Genomic DNA, 14,407 nt, shown 5'->3' with positions numbered 1-14,407 from the left:
GGATGGACCAAAAATTCCAGAAATATGTGAAACATTCCTGATTTTCACAGAACTTTACTGTCATATGATATTTCCTGGTTTTTCCAGGTTGAGTAGCCACCCTGGTGCAAGCTTTCAGAGCCAGTGGCTACTACTTCTGGCAGAAGGGTTGAAGTGGAAGGAAGAGGAATGAAGGAAAAGGACTGACAAGGGTTAGGAAATGGGAAGAGTTATGGGAAGTCACCCACAACCCTGGGTCAGGGGAGACTTACCGGATGGGATGAGAAGAAAAGACTTTCCTTCATTTTGAAGTTTACACTTCAAAAATGCTAAAAATGCTAAAAACATGTATCTCAAAAAGTTGTTTTAACTTACTATGGTGTCAACTTCAGAGCAGGTAATAATTTCCAGCTTTGTAATGTTCTGACAATAGGTCGACAGAGCTTCAATTGCTTGCTTTTCAAATGGCAAGGCACATACACGTAGATGAGGCATCCTTTTTAAAATTTTATTCAGGTACTTTGGTGACTGAGTTCTCAGAAAGATGTCAGCTTTTGACCTGCATAATGGATTATAAGTACAAATGAAATAAAAACACGCACCATAAAGTTCACACATTCTTACTTATAACAAGTTAGAGAACACCAAAGATGGGCAAATTTGGTTTTATAATAAATTACTGCATAATAATAGCAGGGATATAAAAAGTAATTAAGTGCTGTAAAAATGTCATGGTTCATTACCTTGGCAACAGCCAAACTTGTGAGCAAATAAGCATCTATCTATCTATCTATCTATCTATCAACTGAATTTCGAAATCATTGGAAAATCTACTGTTAGTGACTGCTATGTGCTGTGCTAACTACTATGTAATATTGGCAAGTCAGATTATGTAACTTTAACCAAGGACTGTTGTTACTTTTTCTTTGCATTACAACATATGTTAACAATACACGCAACACACTGTTAGGTTCTAATATCAGTCATTGAGGGCTCTAACCAGATGGGATTGCTAGAGAAAATATAGAAAATACAAAGAAGTACAGCTTATTCCCTTGACAAGGGAACACTTTCCAACCCTCATCTCATGTCTTTCAACAGGCCTTAGTTTACTTTACTCTCTTCCCACACAATTACTGTAATCTTTTTCACAGCACCCTTTCTTCCTCTTTTATGTGTGTAATCTACAAGGTGTGTAACTAAAGTAAGGCCTGATATGGTAGAAAATACAGAATGAAACGGAACTTCACTGGTAACATAAATGTCGGCTCTGTGTGTGAGAAGCCAAAATTCCTCATTCTGTTGTTACTTTTTTGTTGTACAGCAACAAGTTATACTGGCTGTGAAAGTCTTGATTGTAAATTAGTGATGAGGAGAAACAAAAGGTCTAATGAATGATGCAAAAAGAAACAGGGGAAAGAAAGTGGGGAAGTGTCATCAGAAGACAGCAAGAGAGGGGAAAAAATAAAATAAAGTGGCAATTGAGTAAATAAGTAAAGTATACTACTGTGAAGAAAGGGTGGAGAGTTGCAAATAGAGGCTAACTGAAAGAGACTGATGGGAACCTCCCTTTCTCCATGTGGTAGAAATTCATTATTTATTTTTAAAATTTTTCATTTCACTCACTTTTAATGAACTTGTCTAGCTTGAAGGGGGAAACCAGATGGCGCTGCCATAGGTCAAATGGATATCAACTGTGTTTTTTTAATTGGAACCACCATTTTTTTATTACATATTCATGTAGGACGTAAAGAAATATGAATGTTTTAGTTGGACCACTTTTTTTGCTTTGTGATAGATGGCGCTGTAATAGTCACATACGTATAAGTACGTGGTATCACATAACATTCCACCAGTGCGGACGGTATTTGCTTCGCGATACATTACCCACGTTAAAATGGACTGTTTACCAAATGCAGAAAAGGTCAATATCGTGTTGATGTATGGATACTGCGATCAAAATACCCAACGGGCATGAGCTATGTATGTTGCTCGGTTATCCTGGACGACATCATCCAAGTGTCCAGACCGTTCGCCGGATAGTTACATTATTTAAGCAAACAGGAAGTGTTCAGCCACATGTGAAATGTCAACCACAACATGCAATAGTTGATGATGCCCAAGTAGGTGTTTTAGCTGCTGTCATGGCTAATACGCACATCAGTAGCTGACAAATTGCGCGAGAATTGGGAATCTCAAAAACGTCGGTGTTGAGAATGCTACATTAACATCAATTGCACCCGTACCGGTGACGACTTTGAATGTCGTGTACAGCTCTGCCACTAGGCACAAGAGAAATTACAGGATGATGACAGATTTTTTGCATGCATTCTATTTAGCGACGAAGCGTCATTCACCAACAGCGGTAACGTAAACTGGCATAATATGCACTACTGGGCAACGGAAAATCCACGATGGCTGCGACAAGTGGAACATCATCAACCTTGGCGGGTTAATGTATAGTGTGGCATTATGGGAGGAAGAATAATTGGCACCCATTTTATCGATGGCAATCTAAATGGTGCAATGTATGCTGATTTCCTACGCAATGTTCTACCGATGTTACTACAAGATGTTTCACCGCATGACAGAATGGCGATGTACTTCCAACATGATGGATGTCTGGCACATAGCTCACGTGCGGTTGAAGTGGTATTGAGTAGCATATTTCATGACAGGTGGATTGGTCGTCAAAGCACCATACAATGGCCCACACATTCACCGGATCTGACGTCCCCAGATTTCTTTCTGTGGGGAAAGTTGAAGGATATTTGCTACTGTGATCCGCCGACAATGCCTGACAACATGCATCAGTGCATTGTCAATGCATGTGCGAACATTACGGAAGGCGAACTACTCGCTGTTGAGAGCTGAGGAATGTCATTAAACGTATTTCCAAATGCACTGAGGTTGATGGACATCATTTTTAGCATTTCTTGCATTTATGTGGTATTTACACGTAGTCACGCTGTAACAGCATGCGTTCTCAGAAATGATAAGTTCACAAAGGTACATGAATCACATTGGAACAACCGAAATAAAATGTTCAAGTGTACCTACATTCTGTATTTTAATTTAAAAAACCTACCTGTTACTAACTGTTCATCTAAAATTGTGAGCCATATGTTTGTGACTATTACAGCGCCATCTATGACAAAGCGAAAAAAGTGGTCCGACTAAAACATTCATATTTCTTTACGTACTACACAAATATGTATAAAAATGGGGGTTCCTATTTAAAAAAATGCAGCTGATATCTGTTTGACCTATGGCAGCACCATCTAGCTGGCCAACCATAGCGCCATCTGTATTCCCCCTTCAAGCTAGACAAGTTTCGTGCTTTGTAGTTTTTTCGTTTGATGCTTATTTCGTGAGATACTTGCCCTGGTCACAATCAATGGACCATCCTGTATAGGTTCTGAAAACAATAATTACTATTTTATTAAATGTTTCTACTGGGAACTGTGCCTCCTGAAAGTAAGTTACAGTCAGCCATCATGTCCTCTTGTAATTAATTACTCATCTATTCTTTCCTTGCTGTGAAAAGCTTCATAAAATTTATTGCTAGCGGTACAACATTTTTAATTTTTTTTTAAATTCGTATTGTGATGGTCCAAAGTTTTTTTTTTTTTTTTTTTTTTTTTTTTTTTTTTTTTTTTTTTTTTTTTTTTTTTTTTGACCTCACAGCTTCTGAATCATACTGTCTTGAATACATAATGATGAACTGGACATTGTTATAACTTTGTTTCTTGTGTCTTAATAATTGTTGAACATTTTATTGTTTAAATATATTAATGTGTGGGCAAATTGGCACAATAAAGTTGAGCATATGATCAGCAAGGTGTTGGAGAAAGTACACACAGTGCTTGGACCGACAGAGAAGTGGTGCCAGCCTAAGAATAAACAAGATGGAACCTGGCTGCTAGGAATCAAGATTTTCAAGCTGAAATTACAATAATATTACAGAACAATGGAATTGCTGTTAATTTGCAAGAAATAGCATGTTTTTCACAGGTGGATATCATGAGTTTGGGTAGAGCATTCTGAAGTAGATTCAGACAAAGTAATCACTACAATAATGGAGACTGGGTTAGCCGCTGAACACATAAGAATCCAACAGTTAACATAATATGGTCGTACAGTTTCAATGAAATTTGTAACTGTAGTAAAATCATACTAATTTGAATTGTATCAGTCACTTTCAAATATGCAATGATAATCAGTGGTAGGCAAACCACTAATAATCGATGAATTCAGGGTTCATAGTTCTAAGTGAGTAGAGAACATTATTCGAGTGAAGGCAATTGAAGCAAGCAAGGTAACTAATGCCTGTAGTGGTGTAGTAAATTTTTTTTACTAAGAAAGTGGTGATAACACATAGTAAATTTATTTTTAAATTCAAGAGCAGGCCCAGTGTATAGGAAGAGGAAATTTAACAAATGGTTCACATGATCAGTCACTGCAGAGAGAAACAAGAATACATGGTATTTTCTTTACAGCTCCCAAAATAAACCAAGTCCTATTAATCTGATTAGCCACTGCAGAAAGAAACAAAAATATATGGCATTTTCTTTACAGCTCCCAAATTAAACCAAGTCTAATCTATTATATCTCAGATGGAATGGATGTAAAGATAACTATGGGATTTCTAAAACCTGAAATAAAAAAATAAAATAAAATAAAATAAATAAAAAATCTCAGATGGTGCTCAAGGGAAGATATTATGGAGAAGCTAATGAAGAGAAATTCCAATCATAATCTTGATCATGCTGAGCAGCACAGCTGACACTAATTTTAATGATTAATGAAAACAGTTTCAGCTGTATTATTACAAATATATTGTGCTACAAATTTCATAATTATTGTCAGCTGTGGTGCTCAACATAATCAAAATTACTTCCTGTTTGCCTGGCCAGGCAAAAGAAGCAGCCCTTGCGGTTCAACAGAGAAGACTATAACTGGAAACCTGAAGTTGTTCTAAGAATATAGAGAATGCAGCAAAGCAAATGTTTATACTATTAAAAGGAGATATTGCTATTCACATTATAAAGGAGAAGTTTGGTCACAGACAGACACAACAAAAAGATTGCTTAACATGTGAGCTTTCAGTCAAAAGCATTCTTTTAAAGTAGGCAACACACACACACACACACACACACACACACACACACACACACACATGAACTCTGCCTTTGGCCACTGATGATGATGATGACGATGATGATGATGATTATGATGATGATGATGATGATGTTGTTGTTTGGTTGGTGGGGCACTCAACTGCACGGTCACCAGTGTCCGTACAAAGTCCCAAGCTTTACACAGTCCAATCTAGCCACTTTCACGAATGATGATGATGAAATGATGAGGACAACACAAATACCCAGTCCCCAGGCAGAGAAAATCCCCAACCCATCTGGGAACTGAACCCAGGAAGACGATTTCTGGAGGCGACAACACTAGCCACTAGATCACGAGTTGTAGACTTTGGACATCAAAGCTGGACAGCGAGCAACTGCACATAATATGGGAGAAGAAATTTGGGTGGTGAGGAATAGGAAGAGGCCGGGGCAAAGATAGGGAGGAATAGCAGGTACGGGTGGGGGATTGTAAAGTGCTGCTTGGGGAAGCATACAGGGATGTGATCGGGACAGGGTGGGGCTGTTAGATGCAGTTGGGACATTAGACAATGGGGTAGAAAAGGAGAGAAGTAGAGGAGGGGAAAAAAGACTGTGGGTGCTCCTCCCAACAGCACACAGAATCCAGAGTCTAAACACAAAATCCTTAGTCCCACATAAGCATCAGTTCTTTTCAAAAGCTTCATCTTTTGCCCCACTCCAAAATTCAATCATGCTGGATTTGTTAAAGACCTCCTCTCTTTCTCCCTATCCATACTGCGGAAATATTTTTTTGCCACCAGCCCTATCAATCAGACTCAACCCGAAACCAATGTTGAATGCTGCCTCCTTCTTCAAAACATGATACATGCCCACTGCCTCCAAATCACCCTCTGTTAACATTCCAGAACTTCTTAACGTCAAAACTAGCCTCACCATCATTCCCCAAATCCCTCAACATGCGAACTAACCTTACATCTGCAGAAAGAACCGCAGTCCACCACCTAAAAATTGATCCCTACCCTATATCCTACCTGCCGACAAAGGTTCCACCATGTGATTTTGAGCTGCAGCGATTAACTGGCAGAGGGACTCTCCCAGCTGTCAAATTTGTCCACCAACAAACTCTACCAGAAAATCCAACAGGATCTCCAATTCCTCCTCAAATCCTTAGGCCCATCCTAGAACCTCTCTCCTCACTCCTGCCACTCCCCACACTCCTACCTTTTACATGCTTCCTAAAATCCATAAACCCAACCAACCAGCACGCCCTACTAAGATAATCTCTGGTCTTCTGATGCCTTCCTGTTCCCTTATCATACAGCATCCTGCTCATCACTATTGCTACTGCCCCACTCTATATTAACATCACTAATTCCTGAGGCCTGGCTGCTATTGAGCACAACCTTCTCCAATGCCTCACTGACTACAAACCAACAACCCCCTTCTTTGTCACTGTGACTGACTAAATCCCCACTCATAATTACTTCACTGTTGAAGGTAACAAACAAATCTGTGGTACAGCAATTGGCACCCACATGTCACCATTCTATGCCAACCTATTCATGAGCCATCTAAAGGAATCCTTTCTAACCACCGAGAATCTCATACTCCTCCCCTGATTCAGATTCACTGATGACATCTCTGTGATCTGGAATGAAGATGAGAACACCCTATCTATATTCCTCAACAAACTTCACAAGTTCCTCCTCAACCAATAGGCCACCTCCCTTGATGTTGACCTCCATCTCAAAGATGGCTTGTCCATATCAAACCAACCAACCACCAGAAACCAGAAACACCTCCACTTCGACAGCAGCCACCCACTCCTTACCGAGAAGTCCTTTCACACAGCCTAGCCACACTCAACTGTCGAATCTGTAGTGGCAAGTAGTTTCTCTCCAAATATACCAATGGTCTCACTGACGCCTTCTCAGACTGAAATTATCCTCCCAATCTCGCACACAAAAAGACCTCCTGTCCCTTGTTTCTCCAGTCCCCTATCACCTCTCACATTCCCACTGTCCGACCACAAAGGAGCAATCCCCTCATGACTCAGTACTACCCAGGACTGAGGCAATAGAATGATGTTCTCTGTCACGGTTTTTATTACTACTTGTTGTGCCCTGAAATGAGGAATATCCTATCCACGATCCTTCCTACCTCCCCATGGTGGTATTCCACTATCCACCAAAAGTACGCAATATCCTTGTCCACCCCTATTCCACGCCTGCTCCCAACCCCTTGTCTCATGGCTCATATCCCTCCAACAGACCTAGATGCAAGACCTGTTCCATACATTCTCCCATCACCATCTACTCCAGTCTGGTCATAAGCATGACACATCCTTCAAAGGCAGGGCTACCTGTGAAAGCAGTCATGTGATTTACAAACTAAGCTGCAACCTCTGCACTGCTTTGCATGTAAGCATGACAACCAACAGGCCGTTTGTCTGCATGAATGGCCACTGACAAACTGTGACCAAAAGATAGCTATACCACCCAACTGCTGAACTTGCTGCCCAATACAATGTAATTCACTTCAGTGACTGCTTCACAACTTGTATCATCTGGATCCTTCCTATCAACACCAGCTTTTCTGAATTGCACAGATGGGAACTCTCCTTGCAACAGATCCCTAGGGCGCTGATGACCTCGATGTTGAGCGCCCATAAACCCCAACACACACAACAGATCCCTATATTCCCGCAATCTCCCTGGTGTCAGCTGTTACCAGTTCCTCTCCTTCACAAACATATTAACCATATTTCCTTCTATTAAAAGATCAGGAGAGAACGCCACTGTCATTTAAATGTTGTGCCATACTGACTCCTTTAATATTAAAGTATGTTTTTCTTTAAGAACATTTTTTCCTACTTCTGTGCATATTAATGCAATATACTTCATTTGTAGTATCACATAATATAACCAGAGCAGTGCCACTGAGCTGGTGGGGAGACAGGAGAAAATGGAAGGGTTTATATTCCAAGCTGTCCCTGGCAGTGTTGGAGAGCTGTACAAGCTGAAGAAGAAGATGATGCTTAAACAGGACTGTTGATAATGCAACAGACCACATATAATGAAAGTTTTTGTAATTACCAAGATGTGAGTGATGTTTCCACACTGCAGTACCTCCTGAAACATAAAATTAAATACTTCATTAATAAACTGATATCAAAAAAGGTATTGGTATTTCAGTTTATTGTTGAAAATGTTTAACTTATGGGCATTCAGGTCTGCCTATTACATATAAAACTAATATTTTTATTGTCGAACATGTTTTCACAATTTTGTGCCATTATCAATGGATACTTTCATTCAGGGCTGTAAAAAACAAATATGTTTTACATAATAATTACTGGAGCAAAAGTCTGACCCAAAAAACATTGTATGTTTCCATTGTGATCATTACCTTACTTTCTAGACAGTTAGGTTCTGTAAGACAGTCTTCACAATGAGGCTGATCGATGAGTTAGCAAATCAATTCAACTATAAATGAAATTTTATTGTATAAAAGTATGTCATAAAGCTGTGAGTGTGCACCTATTTTATCTGTTTTTGTTGCCCTATTAGTATAATTCCTCTACTGTGCCAAGCAGTATGTCATTGAATATTGTAATGTTGTCATTTATAATTGCTCTCCTTCTGCTGTCACCTCCTGTATGTGGTAGTTTTATTCTACAGCAAGTTTTAGATATAAGCTGAAGCCAGATTTCGATATTTTTAGTCTTATTGTCAATTTTAGCCATGTGGGGGTTGTGGGCTGGAAGTAGTGAGCAAATATGCTATGTGAGCTATCACTTAAAAAATAGTTCACACACAATACAGGAGAGAGAGAGAGAGAGAGAGAGAGAGAGAGAGAGAGTTCAAATGAGGTGACAGAACAAGCATAAAACACCTGAATATCAACAGTGACAAGACTAACAATAGGAATGTAAAAAAGTGTTTTGCAAAATTCAGTGCTTTAACTTTTAAATTTTGTTCATTTAAAACGTGTACCATGTCTCTGAGTATTTCTGCGACAGCTGAGCTCGTAGATGAAGACAGGATCCATGAGAAAAACCACACTATTGTACTTGCAAAATATTTCTGCATATTAGAATTACGTCCAAAAATAGTTATATGCTAACTCACTACCCAATTTCACAAAAAACAACATTTTGTTGCAGATGGTATACTGTAAAGCAATGTTAGGAAGGTCCTGCATATCCTACTGGTGTAGAAAATAAGCTAATAATCACAATAGGTACAACACATTTTTAAGTCGAATTATTGTTCCAATAACAATTACGCAAAGCATTTTTGCTTCTACATATCTGAATAAAATCAACCAACCAATAATGGCATAAATGTGCCAAAACATGTTTGCACAGTAAAAAGATTGGTTGTCTGACTTGAACAGCTATAATTTAGCCTGCAAACACAGCTTTAAAACCAAATGATGATAAAACTGATTAACATTTACAAACATATATATAAGGTGTGATCAAAAAGTATTCGAAGTTTTTGTGAGCTTTATAATCTGATTTATAATTTTTTTTAACCTGTTGGTATACAGGTTCCTGATGTACAATTGCATTTTCAGCTGTTTCAAATATTTGCTTTATTGTTGACATTTAAAACAGCTATACATGTTTTTGAGTGCTCAGCAAACTCTTACTTTTGAAAAGATGTATTAAAGAATTTGCATCAATTTTTTCTTGAAAAATGGAATAAAGTGCAGCACTGCATTTGAAATGTTGACTGTGGCTTCTGGCAATCTGCTATGAGTAAAAAAGAGTTTACGAGTGGTATAAACATTTCAAAGACAGTTGAGAAGATGTTGAACATGATGATTGCCTTGGACACCCTAACATATCAATTACTGATGACAATGTGGAAGAAGTAAAGAAAAGGTTTTGGAAAATTGTCAAATCATCATCAGAGAGGTTGCTGATGATACGTGCATATCCTTTGGCTCATGACAAGCAATTTTTTCAGATATTTTGGGAAAAAAACATATAGCAGCAAAGTTTGTTCCAAAATTGTTGAATTCTGACCAAAAATGACATCACATAGACATCACTCAGGAACTACTGAAAGAAGTCAGTAATCCAGAACTTCTACAGAAGATTACAACAGATGATAAAACATTGGTCTGACATTGAAAACGAGCCCAATTGTCCCAGTGGCAACTGTGTGAAGAGCTAAGATGGAAGAAAACTCGACACATTCGATCACATGTGAAGGATCTTCTCACTGTTTTCTTAGATTACAATGAGATAGTGCATCATGAGCTCCTGTCTTACAGTTGTATGGTCAATAAGGAATATTACCTGGAAGTTATGCATCATTTTCTCAAAAAAATCCAAATAAAATGACCATAACTGTGGTAAAACTACTGATGGAAATTTCATCGTGATAATGCTCATGCTCACACATCAGTAATGTTTATTTATGATTTTTTTGGCAAAATACGAAACAGTTTTGCTACCTCAGCCACCGTATTCATGGAGTATGCCCCTTTGCAACTTCTTTCTATTTCCAAGGCTGAAGAGAACCATGAAAGGATGTCGTTTTGCCACCATTGATGAGATAAAAACAGAAACGCTGAAGAAGCTGAACACCATAACAAGAAGTGAGTTCCAGAAAAGCTCCCAAGGCTGGAAAAAATGCTGGCATAAGTGTGTTATATATGAAGGGGATTACTTTGAAGGGCACAAAGTTAATGTTGATGAATAAATAAATATTCTTTACGAAAAACAAAAAAATTCTGTTACTTTTTTATCACAACTCATTATGTGCTGCCCTTCATGAAAGTAGAAACAAGCTACTAGATTTTTATAAGTATTCAGCATGTACATATATCTAAGTAAAAGACAAGCAGTAAAGTTCCCAATAAGATTTATAGATCACACTGATTTAGAAGCAAAAGTCACAGTAAATGTTTAACTGTCCATAATGGTCAAATGGTAGCAATAAAATATACTGATCAATTAGGTTTAAATAAGAAACAAAATGATAAATAATATTTCGAGAGAGCTCTGATGAAAAATGCTGGAGAGAGATTTACAAATATTTTAAAAAATTAACTTTTTATTAAACAAATTTCTATAGCATTTGAGACTTGTTTTCCCTAACAAATGAAGGTATAATTAACATGGGAGCAAGGGTAAGTAACTTACACCAGGAAGTGAGAGCTCTGTCTAGTTCAAAGCACAGACTATAATAAATAATATTACTATTTTAAAATTAACTTGAATAAGGACAAACAGTTTAATTTACTTTAATGACAATTATGAATGCAGTCTATAAAGGATTTATGGAAGAGTGTGAAGGAATTATGAATAAATCACCTGTCAGACAAACAGCAGATAATTTTTACACAGTAAATATCCCTTGAGGTGTATTTACACCTGTTCAATTTTCCATCTGCACTAGTTGCATGAGACTGTTATATGAGGAGGAGAGAAAGTGCATGTACCACTGCAAATTCAAGCATGCCTCTGATTTGTGCACATGAGCCACCATGTGCAAGCACAGGGGTCTCCCTATCACAGGCAGGGAAACATGTCTGACAGTCATGCATCTGTTTGCATTTCTCTCTGTTTTGGTGCTTTGTTTTTCTGTGTATCACCATTAAAAGATTCAGTTTTTGGCACGCATTCCAATTTGTCTTTGTGCTAGGATTTTAGCCAAGCAATCTAATGAGAAACACAGGATTCTGAACAGTGTTATTGTGTATTTCCTTTTTTATGTCTGGTTACTTATGGATTATGTACAAGAGTGAAACTAAATTACTGTCTACATCTACAGTTACTCAAAAACAAGAACTACCTCGAAAGAACAGAGACAAATGTGATCAAAAAGAAAGGTTTTGTCCGTACTTCTGAGAGATATATCTTGAAGAAGAAGAAGAATGATTCTTGGGCCTTTGATGTGTCAAAGCCATCCTGGTTCCTTTATGAGACACTTTATTTCATTGATAGTTTTCACCGATGCAAGCAAATAAAAGGACACTGAACTATCTAGCAGAAACGCACATCTATAAAGTACTTTTTATTTGTGCATAGAACAAGAGACCCTACATCTTGTATGTTGGAGATCCATATACTGCAGTAATTGCTTCCCTTTATGCATCACAAATTCCACCTCTCAACACACCCGACTTAGTCAGTGAATTGAATTCATCAGAGCAATATTAAAATGTCCAGGTGTTTCAAACTCTTTCTAATGTCTCAGATAATGAGCCCTCCAAGTGAAGGAAAAATATGTATTAATAATATGCACTGAAAGACTTTACAAGGATGCTGCTTTGACAATCTCACTTTCTTCTTACGTTTTGTAACATGACTAAAATACATGTACTTTTACATTCTTGATCTGTTCATTGTAAATGTTAATAATCTAGCAAGGGTTTTGCTCCTCCCAGTAAACCTTATAAATAATGTTAGATGGCCCTCAAGCTGCCCTTAAAAAGCAAATTAATGCTGCAGCCTTGCTGCACACTCTGGCTGGCTCTTGATACACAAACCCACTGCCCACTGGCCAGCCACACAGGCACATTTAACCTGCAACTGTAGTTTGACCTCAGGAGTAGTATGCGTGTTTCTCTCTAGATGTTAATGGAATCAATCATGTACACAAGATCAGAAAGAAGCGCACCCTTAAAGTGTGCCTCTACTTGCGTCTTGGGGGCAAGCACAGGTGCATAGCAAGTAGCCGCAGTGTGCATAGGTGTAAATTCAGATTTAGACAAACCAGTTCAAGTTCATTTGATGTTGATATGTTTTCTTGCTGCTAAATTTTCAGCCCTACAGAAACAAAAAAGTAAGTACATGTGAACAAACGGTCAATTTTTAAACAGTTATATCAAACTCCTGCCAGTCAGAAGAATGCCTGACTACCAGTACAGAAAGAGCAACAACTAAGGAAGTACTGACAAATAGCAAAAGAAAGATGCAACTATAAGTTTAGAATTTAAAATAGCAACCAGACACAAGTATTGCTTGAAGAAAATCTGTAACTGCCGTCTGATGCTGGATATGCAATAAATCCAAAATCAATAGTGGTTTGACTTTTTTAAACCAACCTCAATTTCTGGTAATGTAGCAGAAAGATACAAGTGTGCAGTTTTGAGGTTTCAAACCTTTTAACCAGGTCCTTTCATTGGATGGAAGAGGCAGACGACAAATGAAGTACACATGTACATTCTACAGAAGACAAGGAACGAGCTGATCTGTAAATGCACAGTGTCATAGAAAAATGAAAAGATAAAACCTTCTTGGGCTGTCAGCATGCCAAGCTGTCAAAATCCCACACTGTTTCAACCAAGTGCTCTTCTACCATTGTCAAGTAGTATCTGACTGCAGTGCCATTGATGGACATGCTAATACAGCCAGGCTGCCAGCTGTGACTTCATTGATGCTCAAACCATCAGCAAATAGGGCAATGTTATGTCTTGTAACTGGTAAAGGCCAGATCCCATGCTATACTAACAAGGGAACCTCACCATCGCACCCCCCTCAGATTTAGTTATAAGTTGGCACAGTGGATAGGCCTTGAAAAACTGAACACAGATCAATCGAGAAAAGAGGAAGAAGGTGTATGGAACTATGAAAAAAATAAGCAAAATATACAAATTGAGTAGTCCATGCGCAAGATAGGCAACATCAAGGATAGTGTAAGATCTAGAGCGCCGTGGTCCCGTGGTTAGCGTGAGCAGCTGCGGAACGAGAGGTCCTTGGTTCAAGTCTTCCCTCCAGTGAAAATTTTAATTTTTTATTTTCAGACAATTATCAAAGTTCAGGCACTCACACATAATCAATTTCGTTCTCCAAAATTCCAGGACATGTTCAGATTTGCTTGGACATAGGCAGGATTTGACGGTCTACACACGGAAAAATTTGAAAACGTTAAAAACATATGTTTTGACAGAGCACAGGGAAAACTGTGCAACTGTGAAACTGTTGCATTCACTTGTTGCAGTTTATGTGACAAACTCTAATGTTTTCATCACTTTTTTGGAGTGATTATCACATCCACAAGAAAACCTAAATCGGGCAAGGTAGAAGAATCTTTTTACCCATTCGCCAAGTGTACAAGTTAGGTGGGTCGACAACATATTCCTGTCATGTGACACACATGCCATCACCAGTGTCATATAGAATATATCAGATGTGTTTTCCCGTGGAGGAATCGGTTGACCTATGACCTTGCGATCAAATGTTTTCGGTTCCCATTGGAGAGACACATCCTTTCATCTACTAATCGCACGGTTTTGGGATGTGGTCGCAAAACACAGACACTAAACTTACTACAGTGAACAGAGAC

General features: G+C 38.3%; 1 protein-coding gene across 1 annotated transcript in view; it reads right to left on the bottom strand.

Moving 5' to 3' along the window:
* The window catches only part of LOC126095739 (S-phase kinase-associated protein 2-like), a 188,316-nt gene that overhangs the window by 86,962 nt on the left and 86,947 nt on the right, over positions 1-14,407 (bottom strand). The window contains exons 5-6 of the mRNA XM_049910508.1: positions 8,195-8,230; positions 355-538 (exon numbers count right to left, since the gene is read on the bottom strand). Of these exons, the coding sequence (XP_049766465.1) occupies positions 355-538; positions 8,195-8,230 (220 nt within the window). The remainder of the gene's footprint in view (positions 1-354; positions 539-8,194; positions 8,231-14,407) is intronic.

The sequence above is a fragment of the Schistocerca cancellata genome, chromosome 8 (genome assembly GCF_023864275.1).
Source record: "Schistocerca cancellata isolate TAMUIC-IGC-003103 chromosome 8, iqSchCanc2.1, whole genome shotgun sequence".
In the NCBI taxonomy this organism is placed as follows: Eukaryota; Metazoa; Arthropoda; class Insecta; order Orthoptera; family Acrididae; genus Schistocerca; species Schistocerca cancellata.
The sequence above is the reverse complement of the archived record's forward strand: the minus strand, read 5'-3'. Positions and strand labels throughout refer to the sequence as shown.